Here is a 15,020-nt window from a genome sequence, read left to right on the forward strand (position 1 = left end):
CTGTAGGAGCAGGTCAGAGGCTGGGAATTCTGTAGCGAGTAACTCACCCCCTGACTCCCCAAAGCCTGTCCACCATCTATAAGGCACAAGTCAGGAGTGTGATGGAATAGGCGGCGCAGTGGTTAGCACCGCAGCCTCACAGCTCCAGCGACCCGGGTTCAATTCTGGGTACTGCCTGTGTGGAGTTTGCAAGTTTTCCCTGTGTCTGCGTGGGTTTCCTCCGGCTGCTCCGGTTTCCTCCCACATGCCAAAAGACTTGCAGGTTGATAGGTAAATTGGCCATTAGCAATTGCCCCTAGTATAGGTAGGTGGCAGGGAAATATAGGGACAGGTGGGGATGTGGTAGGAATATGGAATTAGTGTAGAATTAGTATAAATGGGTGGTTGATGGTCGGCACAGACTCGGTGGGCCGAAGGGCCTGTTTCAGTGCTGTATCTCTAAACTAAACTAATACTCTCCACTTGCCTGGATGGATGCAGCTCCAACAACACTCAAGAAGCTCGACACCATCCAGGACAAAGCAGCCCACTTGATTGGCACCCCATTCACAAACATTCACTCCCTCCACCACCGATGCACAGTGGCAGCAGTGTGTACCATCCACAAGATGCACTGCAGCAACACACCAAGACTCCATCGACAACACCTTCCAAACCTGCGACCTCTACCACCTAGAAGGACAAGGGCAGCAAATGCATGGTAACACCACCTCCTGCAAGTTCCCCACCAAGCCACACACCATCCTGACTTGGAACTCTATCGCCGTTCCTTCACTGTCGCTGGGTCAAAATCCTGGAACTCCCTTCCTAACAGCACTGTGGGTATACCTACACCCCAAGGACTGCAGTAGTTCAAGAAGACAGCTTCTGAAGGGCAATTAGGGATGGGCATTAAATACTGGCCTTGCCAGCGATGCTCACACCCCATGAAATAATAATAAAAAAAATCTCCATTCGCTTTCAAATCTGTCGAGGCTCCCACTCCAGGCTGACCTTGCTATGTAAGAGAGGCATTTTTGTTGTGATCATTTTCTGTGAGGTATTGAACCTTGACAGTATGCTAGTTTTTCCACCCTCCATCCCAGCCATTTGCACCTTTGTTGATATGGGATCATGGAGTATGTTGTACTGACAGTGTAATTGTGCACTCCACAGGAAACTAAACTCCTTTTTCCTTGTATTCACTGGATTTGAACTTGAGAACCATGTTTATTCACAGACTGTTCATTCCGACCCCAGATTCAGACCAGCAATTTTATTCAAAATAGTGACTTGTTTCTACCAGACACTGCAGGGGAAATTGAGGTCTTGAGTTAGAAAGATCTGCAGGTATTTGCTTTATTTGAGATGGATTATTCATGTATAGTGCCTTTTATTGCTGTCTTGGGCAGTATAACGAACATTTTTGTGAAACTATGCAGTCATACAACCCCACTGCCTTGTGGGCGTCTCGGGAGAGACCAAGGCTAAGGGAGTAAACCCTAACAGAAAATCCGGAGCGGAACCCCGTAGGCGGTCATGTGTCACCTTTGGCATGTTTCCGGCAGTTCCTGCAGCCATACTGGTGCCAAACGTCGTGTCCTGCACTCCTTTGGACCCCACCAGAAAGGCCGAGAGGGGGGTTTTGACGACTGGGCCACTCTCAACCTCCATAAATTTGCCCAGGCATGCGCCATGGAGAGGTCACTCCACTGACCACCTCCAGGCGCGTATCCATTGTCTCTCGAGATAAGGAGGCCCAAAAGAAAAGGTTATTTAGGAGTGAAATTAGAATGTACTTTATCAAAGAGTAGTGGAAATCTCCCCTAAAAGGTTGTAGATGCTGGGTCAGTTGAAAATCTCAATACATTTTTTTAGTTAATGGTATCAAGGCATAGATCAACCATTATTGAATTATCAGGCTTGATGGACTGAATAGCAAAGCCGTGTTTCTATCTTCCCAAGATAAAACCCGTAATTTTGATTTGGGCATAATTGCAAAATGAGATATTCATTTTCAGTTCCTTGCTTCACACTGGCTATTGCATGCGAGGCTGCCAAGTGGTTGAGGCTGTGGGTGGATGGAGAAAAGATATTGGGAGTAGAAATTGCTCCTGCCAATAAGTCAAATACAATTATGGGAAATCTCATTCTGTACTTATTAAAATTCAATCCCCATCATCAGCTTTTCTTTGTGTGGTCTGACTTAACCTTTTTGAGTAATTGTACTGGAGCAGTTCTAAAAGGCTGCAATTTTAAGCAGCTTGCAACACTGTTGATTTTGGTTGGCACAAGTTTCCACTGTAAATGATCAATTATTATATACTTAATAACACAAACACATTCAAGGCAAAAATTGTCCAATCTTACTAATCAAAATCAAATTGGTGAAACAAATCAAACATTTTTTAGGTTTTGCAACATTTATTAGAAATTGATACTTGCAGCAAAATTAATATTGTATACAAACAATCTCAGTTGGACACTAGAGACAAGGCAAGATAACTTTAAAAAAGGCTCATCATTTACAATTTGAGCTGCCATTTTATTTGCAACATGTAACTTAACGATAAAATGCTGAACTTAGACCGCCTGCACTGCTTCATTTTTGACTCCATCAACAAGCCTTCCAAGGAGCAGAATCCCTTTCAATGTCCATTGAGGTTGTTTAAAATCTGCAACATCTTACACCAGCAACAAATTATTCCCCAAGTCTTGTACCATTGATAGCACAGTCTCAAGTATTTGAAAGCAAAATATCTGAGCCAGAGATGACTTTAATCCTTTCCCAAATTTGCTTGCCTGGCCAGGACTTGCACATCTGCCTTGTAGGTGCAAAGACACAGTACAGCCAGACTCATCATTATTCCTTAGAAAATAGAGGAAGTTTGATTTCAGAAGTTCATTAAAAAAATCAATATGCTTTTATTTCATGAAGAGCAGCCATAATCCATCAGCAGTACATTGAAATATGCACTTTTCTCCTTTTCAGACATCTAAACACAATACTCTTATTAGTCCTGCCTTTAAGTTTTCACTGATAATGTGCTCAGTTCTTGTTTCAGCTACTGAGAAACATGAGAAGGGGGCAAATATGAATCACACTGATGCTTCCCCCTCTGCCTGATGGAAAGTGCTTGGTCTCTATTTGGCACTGCTCTCACAGATAGTATGACCAAGATAGGAAACTCAGGGTGTGGACAATTGGGATATGCATCCATATCCTACTAAGTGCTGCACCATGTAAATCTACAATTGCTTTCAGTTTCACATTGTAAGGAATAAAGAGCATGCTACACTCAAACCTTTTAATCATTTCTATTTCTCAGATGGAGGTGAATAATGGATCAGTTGAGAGGTACTGAGAAGCTAGTTCACACAATTGCTAGTTTGTTTCTATACAAGAGGTAGGAGGCTTTTGTCTGTCATTTCCCAGCATGACAGCCCGATAACAACCCCACATTGTGACAAACCGATAAACCAACATATTTATCTAATAAAAAACATACACACATTCTCTCTCTCTCAGGAATAACAACGTGTGGTATTGTACTATTCTGATTCCCTAGTTTATAGTTAGTCGGTCTCAACCAAGCTTGCAGTAGGGTGTTATAATTGGCCTTAAATCCTTGGGGTTGGGGAGATCACGGGGTGATGGGGGGGGGGGGGGGGGGGGTGGCGGCACACAGGGAAAGACTTTCTACTCCTGACTGCCATCTGGAAACCTGTACTGAAATTCCTCATGTGTGCCCTCAATGAGCAGATATCAGACACCCATCCAGGCCACTTGGGCAGGGTACTGGAGGGCTGCTAGTTTTCATAATTGTACCCTGTCGTCATCATTTTCAAGGGGGCGGGGGGGGGGGGATGAAATCCAATAAAAGGACAAGGCCAGTAAAAGATTTTATTTGCACAATGCTAAAGTCAGGAGTAGTGCTGAGAATTCAGTATTCCAAGTTGGAGCACTGCAGCAGTCTGAAAATTATCACTGAAATAGGACGATGGAGGCTCACAAAAGTTTTGAGCATCTGCTTGGGGTATTTTAATTTGATTGTGTGCTGCAGAGAGACAACTGCAAGATACTGCAGTACTTTAAGTTGGTAGAAATCTACCATTCAAATTTAAAATCTCCCATCCCAACCAACAAAAAAGTTACTGACAAGATATATAAAAATAAAGCCACAATACTTTTCTGATACCAATGCTAATTAAAGGATAGCTCAGGTCAATAATCTAGTAGTGGAAAAAATGACAGCCTGTGAACTGTTGATTGGATATGGAGACAAGCATACCACAAGGTATAGGCTTCAGGGATATTTTAGCACTTGAAATTGAAGTTAAAGTTTTAAAAAACATCACTGGAGGGTTATTGTGCACAAATATAAGGATTACAGCAATAATTATGTAATCAATTTCAACACTATCAGCTTTTCTTAAGGACCTGATATGCTTCAAATCAGATTGCTGTCAACAGATTTAAAAAAAGGACAGAATAAGTTTGGTACAGTGTACTAGAACTCAAAATAGCAAAACCACTATACACATTATTGCTGCACATTTTCATCTTGTTCCCTCAGCACACAGCCTGATGTATCGAGCAAAGCAGACTTATTTGGGTCAAGCTTCTTGAGTTCTTTCAGTTTTACGTTCTCCAACTTCAGCAAGTTCACTTCCTAAAAACAAAACAAAAGCGAATTAACAACGTAATATGCTACAACCATGGAACATGCATCTTGAGCTGCAAGTGGCCGCTGAGGGAGATTCTGAGAGTGCACATTTTTGCTGACCCAGTATGGGAGCTAGTTTAACCTAAACAAGAGTTTGGTCCTGAGACAAGGTGGATCTGAAAGCATAAAATCAGGCCGGTGAGAATTAGTTCTAATTTATTAAATCCACTAGAACATAGAAAAGGCAGGTTGGAGAAGTTAATGATGTGTGTGACAAGCATGATGTGGAATTTCCTGGATCTGCAAAGTACCTAGAAAAACTACACCATGCATGAGTGTTAACAAATTTATGAAAAACAGAAAACACTAGAAACACTCAGTAGGTCTGACAGCATCTGTAGAAAGAGTTAACATTTCAAAACTATGACCTTTCCTCAGAGTTCTGATGAAAAGTCACAGACCTGAAACGTTAATTATGTTTTTCTCTCCACAGATGCTGCCAGATCTGAGTGTTTCCAACAGTTTCTGTTTTTAATTTCAGATTTCCAGCATCCACAGTATTTTGCTTTTATCAATAAAGTTGTGTTGCTCAAACTAGCTACAGGAAAGGTTTCTGGAAAACACGTTCCACAACTTGCTTATCTCAGAGGAATAGCGAAGTTGAGGAGAGGAAATGGGTGATCATCTGTAATGTGAGGAGGAGGTCGCAGGATCCAGTATTGGAGGTTGTGGCGGGGGGGATGGAATCCGAGTTTGGAATTAACCAATACTTCTGCTCCTAATTCGTATGTTCCAAACACCTATGGTAGGGACAAAGACAGAACTGCAAAGGAGAGTAGTCAAGAGCAACACCATGGTGCAAGGGATTACTCACGGGGAAGGGACAGACTGTTACATTATTTTAAAGATTTCATTTACTCTAGATATTTTTGGCTTTCTGGTTTCAGATTACCAAGTAGGTCAGCCCTAACTCCAATGTACTAGATAATATTTTCACTTCCCCAGATATCCGGGTATATTCAAGTTGCTAGTTCTGTGTCTTCAAAATTTTTTTAAAAGTCTTTGCAAGACAACACAATATTAGATTTTGATCTAGTCGTTAATTGTCAAACATACTGATTAAATGGGAAAAATACCGGAGTGTGTAGTAGCATAGCTTCCCATAAAAAAAAAGCTTCCACCTTCTATGCTATATTATACACAACTAATTTCCTTATATAAGCAATTCTTTTCTTTAAAAGGTATTTACCAGCCTGTCTTTATCAATTAGCACTTCCAAACTTCTATAACCATATTAAATTCATGAGGACCTTCCAATCAAACATATATTCAAACAAACCACACAAGGGGCTAGATTTTAAAACATTTCCACCGTCGGGAATGGTGGCGGGGGGCAATGAAGATCGGTACGGTGGAGGCCTACCACTGACCCTCAATACGGCAGGCCCTGTGCCAATCTCAGCGGTGGCGAGGCCTCATGGTGGCTGCCCTGCTGCTCGGCGACAGGACCTCCATTTCAATATGTCAACTAATTTACATACTTAATTTTAAGGGTCCTGTTGCCTCCTTAATCATCGACCTTCATTCAGGCGCCGACAATGCTGTGCTTTCGAATCCCCGTTCACGGAAACGCGACACACCTATTTGGGTGAGGGGGGTGGGGGAGAGAAAATCGGGGTGACAACGATGCGGATTGGTCGGGGGGCGGGGTGGTTGATGGGAAGGGGGTAAAGGGCAAAGTTGCTGAATTTGGGGGGGTGGTGTAGGGGACATCAAATTTTCAATATTTGAATTCTGGAGGCGGGGGAACGGAACGAGTGTTTGGAAATATTAAATGGGGGCGGGGGGGGGGGGGGGGAGAAAGAGAAGAGAGAGGGGAGGGCGGGAAATGCATGGAAAGGTCACAGTGGTTAGCACCGCAGCCTCACAGCTCCAGGGACCCGGGTTCGATTCTGGGTACTGCCTGCGCAGAGTTTGCAAGTTCTCCCTGTGTCTGCGTGGGTTTTCGCCGGGTACTCCGGTTTCCTCCCACATCCAAAAGACTTTCAGGTGATAGGTAAATTGGCCGTTGTAAATTGCCCCTAGTGTAGGGAGGTGGTAGGGAATATGGGATTACTGTAGGGTTAGTATAAATGGGTGGTTGTTGGTCGGCACAGACTTGGTGGGCCGAAGGGCCTGTTTCAGTGCTGTATCTCTAAATAAAAAAAATAAAATAAATTATGTTTTGTGAAAATTTAACTTACCTGACCTTGTAAATTTTAAATGTCCATTGAGGGCTGTAACCCCTTTAGAAATGGCGCCAGACGCCGTTGCTGGCACACCTGCCCCCTCCATGGGGGGCGGGCGCCATGGTCATACAAGTGAGCCGCCAAGTCTAAAATCACAGCGTCTCCGTGATGCATCGCCTGTGCAGGCGGGCCGCATTTTTTTAAATGTCCGTCGCCTACTTCGGCAGCGGACTCTTAAAATGCAGCCCAAGGTGTTTATATTTAAATTGAATACCTTGGCTCCTCCATCAGGCGACTGCCTAACAAAAGCCTAAGCACATCAAGTTATACCGCGAAATTAAGTGAAACTGGTTTTCAACACTGGCAGATTGGATACAGCTCATATTCACTCTTAACAATACCCATATCCACCCCAGCCTCAGCTCATCTGCTGCTGAAACCCTTACGCCTTGTTATCTCTAGACCTGACTATTCAAATGCTCTCCTGGCCAGCCTCCTTCTTTCCAGCCTTCGTAACCTTGAGCTCATCCAGAACTCTGCTGTTCATATACTAATCTGCTCCAAGTCCCCATCACTCGTGCTAGCTGATCTACATCGGCTCCCAGACCAGCAATGTCTTGATTTTAAAATTCTCATCCTTGTTTTCAAATCCCTCCATGGCCTCACCCCTCTCTATCTCTGTAACTTCCTCCAGCTCTACAACCCTCAGAGATCTCTACACTCCTACAATTCTGGCCTCTTGCACATCCCAGATTTTCATTGCTCCACCATTTGGCCATACCTTCAGCTAGAGGCCTGCTACCCGACCCGAACCAGACAGGACCTGACGACATGTGTTGGGTTTGAGTAGGGTCGGGCCCATCTTCCAGGGCCGGCTTTCGGGCTCAGGTCGGGTTGGGCCAGACACGCACGGCAAGTGCTCTGCTGGTAAATAAAAACTTACCTGAGCTGGGAGTCCGGGACGAAACGGAGTCTGCACAGTGAGCGAGTGACATCAGTATGACATCTCGCGCATGCGCTGCAGCTTCTTGCAGGTTTGATGGCAGGAAGGTAAGTTAATATATGGTCGGATCAGGCAGAGTAGTGGCGGGTTCGGGTCGGGTCGGGCTTCGTGTAAAATCGGAGGGACTTGGGCCAGGTCGAGCTCGGGCGGGTTCTTTTTCCTGACCTAAAACAGGCCTCTACCTTCAGCTGCCTAGGCCCTAAGTTTTGGAATTCCTTTCCTAAGCCTCTCCACCTCTCTATCTTTTAATACGCTCCTTAAAATCTTTTTGGCCAAGGTTTTGGTCATCTGTCCCACTCTCTTATATGGTCTGGTATTGTATTTCGTTTGATAAAGCTCCTGTGATGTGCCTTGGGGTGTTGTTGTTGCTGAATTATACCAAGGTTTAAAAGTTGAATTATGAAGATAAGTTACATAAACTAGGTTTGTATTCCTGAGTTTAGATGGCTGTGGGGTAATCTAGTTGAGATGTTTAAAAATCAAAAAAGATTCAATAGGGTAGATACACAAATTATTTCCATTTATTATCTTATATGAAAGTTTTAATTGAGAACCGGTTTGGGAAGGATGTACGAACAGAGATTCAGGGAATCATGAACGCACCCTGCCGGGATGAGGAACTTGCCCAAGCGAGGTCAATAGTTCAATGCCTCTTGTGCTGATTTAGCTGAACTCAGTTGGTATCGTATTGTAGGCTGCTACAATTGGCTTCCGCACACCCAGATTAGGAATAAAGATATATAAAATCAAGTTTCCTGGTCCTGACAGTTATCCATTGGGGTACATTCATGAATATATTGAGTAAGGACAGAATTGGGTTTGGACGATACACACGTGCCACATCCACCATCCCACAGTGATCAGTTAGCCCAAGTAAAAAGACTCTCACGTAAATAATGGCAACTCAGGCAGAGTGTGGAAGGGTGCCCAATGACCACTACTTTAGTCTGTCAATATCTTCATGGCAGTAGGGGGAGTATGTCAGAAAAAACATATTTCTTCTAAAAAGAAAAAAAATGGACATGAGGAGAGAGAGAAAAAAAGACAAAGACAAATGAAATAGTTTATTTATTGTACAACTTCCAAACAGAATAAAATTTGCCCCAAAGAGTCTAACAAAGATTTCCCGTAGTTTTAAAATACATCATACCTCTAGGAGACGAACGTTTTCCTTCTTGACTTTAACCAAATGCTGTATTTTTTGCTGCAAGTTCTGGTGTCCTACCAATTTGCCATTCTCTTCAGTAAGGCTGGCCACTTGTTCCCTAAGAGTTTCAACCTCCTGCAGTTTAACAATAAAGAATCAAGAAAGCTTATACTTGGAAGGAAAAAACATCGTCAGCTTTAATTCTTCATTAAATAGTTCACCCCTGGGAACTAGGTGGTGCACTGTGCTTTTGCATATGGCATCTGGGTATGAAACTGGCCCATGTGAATCCAATAAAGATTCTTGTAGGCTGGCCTTAAGGATCCTATGTGAACAGAGTTTTTAGGAAGTTAGGTAGGCACATTCAAAAAAAACTTTAAAAGGCACCCCTAATTTGCTGTCTCGTTCAGAAAAGTCACAAAGATGACGTGTGTGGGAAATGGAGATGGGAATGGAAACATCTCATAGGCTAGAAGAGGATGGGTACTCGTAAGATTACAGCATTGTACAAGGACATCTTACTTGGCAGCTCGCCATATTATGATATAGCACTGCCTGAGTTGTTGTGCTTCCTAGCGCTAATATCCTTCACATTGGCCAGTTAAAGAGAGACCTGGAAATACATAAACAAATGTCATTATGGTTTGCCTTTTTATAGCCAACTATTTACATTTTATCTGCAGCCCTGGCACAATTTCAGATACATGGAAATGTTGCATCCAATTTTCGTAACACCTTCAGTAGAACAGTTTATCATTGAACGACACAGCACAGAAAGAGGCCAATGTGCCCATTGTGCCTGTGCAGGCTGCTTATGGCTTCTCTCAATAAAGAATTTATGTTAAAAATTCTCTCAAAACAGTCCATTAAACCAATTTACAGCAGGAAATCTCATTGGAAGGTAGTTAAATTCTGGAAATTCTCTGCTGAAAAGTGAACAGTATTTGTTAAACAGGTTAGTCACATTTACAAACCTTTCTTCCCAAAAGACACAATCTACATATATGTAGATCATATATCATGCACACCTTGTTTGAATGAATATAGAATCATAGAATGGTTACAGCACAGAAGGTGGCCATTCGTGTTCAAGCCAACACACTACAAGAGCAACTCACCTAGCCCCACTCCCTGCCTTTACCTGTATCCCTGCAAATATTTTCTATTCAGATAATTATCCAATTCCCTTTTGAAAGCCATGATTGAATCTGCCTCCACCACTCTCAGGTAGTGTATTCCAGATGTAACCACTCAGTGGATAAAAAAAAAGTTCCTCCTTATGTCACCATTGCTTCTTTTGCCAAGCACCTTAAATCGGTGTCCTGATTCACAATCCTTCCACTAATGGCAACAGTTTCTTCCTATCCACTCTTTCCAGATCACTCAATTTTGAACACCTCTATCAAATCTTCTCTTAATCTTCTCTTCTCCAAGGAGAGCGGCCCCAACTTCTGTAATCTATACACCTAACTGAAGTTCCTCATCCCTAGAAATCATTCTCATCAATCTTTTCTGCACCCTCTCTAATGCTCTCAGATCCTTTGTAAAGTGTGGTGCCCAGAACTGGAAAAACACTCCACCTCAGGCAAAACCAGTGTTTTATAAAGCTTCATCACAACTTCCTTGTTTTTGTACTCTATGTCCCTATTTATAAAGCCCAGGATCCCATATGCTTTATTAAGTGCTTTCTCAACCTGCCCACCTCCTTCAAATGATGTGTATATATACACCCCAGATCCCTTATCCCTCTGCACCCCCTTTAGACTTGTATTCTTTATTTTATATTGCCTCTCCTCATTCTTCCTACCAAAATGAATTACTTCACACTTTTCTGCATTAAATTTCATTTGCCGCTTGTCCACCCATTCCACTAGCCATGTCCTCGACTTTTTCCATTATCCTCTTCACAGTTCACAATACTTGTACGTTTTGGGTCATCCACAAATTTTGAAATTGTGCCCTGTACACCCAAGTCTAGGTCATTAGTATATGTCAAGAAAAGCAGTGATCCTAACACCGACCCTGGGGAACCCCACTGCATACCTTCCTCCAGTCCGAAAAACAACTGTTTACCACTACTCTTTTCCTATCACTCAACCAATTTCATATGGCTGCATTTTCTGACACCTCTGACAGTGCTGCACAATTCTAGTTGTTTTCAGTGCCATTCTGCTCTAGCTGCCCACTCCCTGCCCCCTGCTTCCTTCCCACACCGCACCACCCTAAGAAGCAAGACGATGTAGGAGCACATGGCAGAGAGGAGGGAAGCGGCGCCGCCTCGACCTAGCGTCTGGAGGGATGGGGGAGGGGGAAGAGAGCGGGTGGCAGGGGCGGGGAGAGAGCACGGCCGGTGAGAGCGGCGGAGCTGACCAGATGCGTTGCACGAAGATGCACACGTTACGTGATGACGTTGTCGCCGCATGTGCTAACCAGTCCTGGCAAGTCAGAATGGCGTACACGCGCAGAGAGCAGGAGCCGGTCTGCGCTTGTGCGCATCTTTGCGCAGCCTGATTACGTCAGCGGCCAGCTGCGTTGTCAGGAATCACTGATTTCATATACATTCTGCTACTGTCCCTTTCATTCCACGGGTTTCAACTTTGCTGACAAGTCTGGCATGTGGCACTTCATCAAATGCCTTTGGATGTCTATGTACACATCAATCTTCACTGTTAGCTTTTCAAAAAACTCAAGCAAGTTAGTTAAACACAATTTTCCCTTAAGAAATTCAAACTGGCTTTCCTTAATTAATCCACAATTGTCCAAGTGACTGTTAATTTGGGACAAAATCATTTCTAAACACTTTCCAACCACCAAGGTTAAACTGACTGGCCTGCAGTTACTCCAACTATTTGAAGAAAAGTCAACAGCTTGAAATCACTTTTCCATCTCTCAAACCATATTGCCCAAATTTCACTTGTAATAGTTACAGGAGAATATTTATTAAATTGGTCTTATGTTGATTAAAAGTTGTTTTGTGTGGAAATTTGAATTATCCAAAAATTTGAGTTAAGTGACAAAACTTGAACTGTCTGCTAAGCTGAATTTAGAGGAGACTGTACTTTAAAAGCTGGTATGTAATTACACCCGTAATTCAATACACCACACATTAAAAAACCACATAAAAATCTGTGAAGGCATGACCTATACACCAGATGTCTCATCAATAGATTACTAGTTATTTGTCACTTCCTCCTCCTTCCCCACCTGAATGATGTGACAAATTAAAACGGCAAAGTCTTGGAAAAAGTTCACATCTCCAAGTTTTTTTGCTTCCTGTAATTATAAGTGATCTAATCTTGGGTGAATCTAACTAAACTGTTGCTTTCATCTCTCTACGGTCTCAACTTGACAAATTAATTAATTACCCAAGAAAGTCTCTCTTTCTCTTCACAAGCAGATTCGAGAGCTGACCGAAACTCTTCCTTGTCATTGAAAGCTTTTGCTTCTAAACTCCTGGTCCGCTCTACTTCGTCCTGAAAGTCTTTAATGGAACACTGAATAGCTTCCAGTGTTGTTCTTTTCGCTCTTAATCTATAGACAGAAGAGAATGGCATACACAATTTAACAAGTGTAATTGCTGGCACAGAAGCTGCATCAAATTATGTGCAGTTTTGAAGTTTTTAAAAAAAAAAGTGTGCTTTCTTTATGGGAGTCGATTAAAAAAATTAGCTTACAGGGTAGGGGAATTGGGGTGAAAGATTTAACATTTTGTATACGAATTACTGATATTTTTAAAAATTGAAAATATCTTTTTTCTTCAATTTAGTGATCGATTCCACCCTTTTCTCCCTGCACTTTTGAGGGGAGCTTTTTTTTAAAACTTACTAATGCTTCACAGCGTCCATCTTTTCTTCTTGATAGGTTCCCTGCCTGGAAGTCAGGCAGATTGCCAGGACTGGCTTCTTGTTGGGCAGTCAGCACCCCAGAGGAGGCCATGGGACCAGGTAGGTCTGATTCCCATGGCTGTCCTTGCCTCATTACAGCTACCAGGTTTCCAGAAGCCTTGGAAACCCGGCCGGCCCGCCACTTAAACCAACAAAGCAGGTTAAATCAAAAGCTTCAGCCTCATTATCATATTTAAAATACCAACCTGCCTCCTGGGAGCAGGTTGGCTTCCCACCCCTTGGCCCACTTCAGTAAATAAAAGCCGGAAGTTGGCAGTTGAAGCCGGCTTCCCAACGCACTTGGAATTTTTGTCGATTTAGCCCCCACTCGCACCCAATTACCAGCACGCCCCTGCCCCCCATGTCTCTCTTTTCTACTGAAGGCATCAGCAAACACACAAATATAGCTCCAAAAGCACGAGTACCCGGCTCGTTCAAGCCCAGACAATGAAAGTTAGCAGTTATTCAACCATATGGGGGTGGGGAGGGTCAGAAGCATCATATCCAAAAGCCCAATTCTACCCTCACACGAAGTCAACACGTGAATACTTCCCAGAAGATGTTATTCAATAGTAATCGCGATGGATCTTCCTTCTCTAACTCAGGGATTCCAGATCAATTTTAGCACCGCTATGGTTGAAGCCATTTGTAGGAACCCCCAACACAGCTGCCATTAGGTAACAGCACAAATTAGGAACCAAACTAGATAGTTTCTGGTCTGTATACAATTCAGTCACACGATGCCTTTATCCACTGACCTCGTCAAATTTCATTGTAAGCAAATATTACCATGTGATGGCTATCTTAAAATGAAAAGTATCTACTTACTCAGCTTCCACAGTGACCAGTTTTTCTATTGCTGCTTCCTGTAAATAACATGAAGAAAATCATACATTTGTGATCACAATAAGCTGTAACGAAATCTATACTGCATATCTTTAAAAAAAAAGGCTTGATAAAAATGTTTCCACTCCTGCATCTGAATCAGAAGTGAAGGGTTCAAATCCCACACTAGGAATCTAGGTTGACACTTCAGGAAGAACATTGTTGGAAGTGCTGTGTTTTTTGGATGAGATGTTAAACAGAGACCCCATCTGCCACACGGACATTTTAAACAGGGCCCAATAACTGGCTGCATTTGCTCTCCCCCTAACCTTTACTTATTTTCTCTCCTCCTCTTTTCTAAAAGAGGCTGAATTCTTGTTGGGGTAGTCTCCATGGATGCAATATGGCAAAGGAATTTTTTTTTTAATTCAGAGAGAGTGGTTACAATCTGGAATTCACTGACAGAGGGTGGTGGAGGCAGATTCAATCATAGTTTTCAAAGGGATAAGCACCTGAAGGGAAAAGATTTGCGGAGTTATGGGGAAAGGGCAAGGGAGTGGGACTAGGTGAGTTGCTCTTGGAGACCCATCAAGGACACAATGGGCTAAATGGCCTCCTTCTGTGCTGTAACCATTCCATTTCACTCAAGTGCCCAAGATAGTAAAGCGCTCAGGATATTAAATCATAGTCAGCATCATAACGAAGATCAATCTTGTCCTCACAGCAGGATGTGCTGGATAATGATTCAGAAAATCTCTGGCCAATTTTCTCTCCCGAACTTAGGTGTGAATAGAGAGAAAATACAGCACTTCCACTACAATCCTTGTTGAAATCAGCTTACACTGAAAGTGGCATGTGAATCCGGATAAATCAATTCCTCAGTGAATTACCTCACTTGAGCCATCCAAATTTATGTTAAAAAAAATCGTATTTGCAGGGAAGCAAGTTGTGGCTACTACAAAACGTTGTAACTGACAACTTGGAACCTGTCGAGCCTTAAGGGGAAAAGAAAACCTGTTCACTGTGTGCTTACATCCTCCTTTCACAATTTTTTTGAGATTTGTAGTTTAGCCACTGTGAGAAAGTACCATCATGACAATGTTAGCTGATTTCAATACAAGTTGTCCAACCATACAAATGTACAGAATGTCCGATTAAGTACAACTGAAGGATGATACTGTAAGGTTTTCATAATTTAATGGTTAAAATTCTTTAGTAAAATTGTGAAGCTTTATGGATAAAATTAGAAAGGGCTTGAAAAACATGTTTTGTAATGCAATAACCTTT

At 42.6% G+C, this 15,020-nt stretch overlaps 1 protein-coding gene across 3 annotated transcripts in view; it reads right to left on the reverse strand.

The window, feature by feature from the left end:
- Positions 1–2,402: 2,402 nt before the first annotated feature.
- The window catches only part of kif15 (kinesin family member 15), an 81,045-nt gene continuing 68,427 nt past the window's right edge, over positions 2,403–15,020 (reverse strand). For all 3 annotated transcript variants that reach the window (XM_068054417.1, XM_068054415.1, XM_068054418.1), the window contains 4 exons: positions 13,737–13,774; positions 12,390–12,555; positions 9,028–9,159; positions 2,403–4,652 (listed from right to left, as the gene is read on the reverse strand). In XM_068054417.1, the coding sequence (XP_067910518.1) occupies positions 4,524–4,652; positions 9,028–9,159; positions 12,390–12,555; positions 13,737–13,774 (465 nt within the window). In that variant the 3' untranslated portion in view covers positions 2,403–4,523. The remainder of the gene's footprint in view (positions 4,653–9,027; positions 9,160–12,389; positions 12,556–13,736; positions 13,775–15,020) is intronic.

The sequence above is a fragment of the Heterodontus francisci genome, chromosome 2 (genome assembly GCF_036365525.1).
Source record: "Heterodontus francisci isolate sHetFra1 chromosome 2, sHetFra1.hap1, whole genome shotgun sequence".
Classification (NCBI taxonomy): domain Eukaryota; kingdom Metazoa; phylum Chordata; class Chondrichthyes; order Heterodontiformes; family Heterodontidae; genus Heterodontus; species Heterodontus francisci.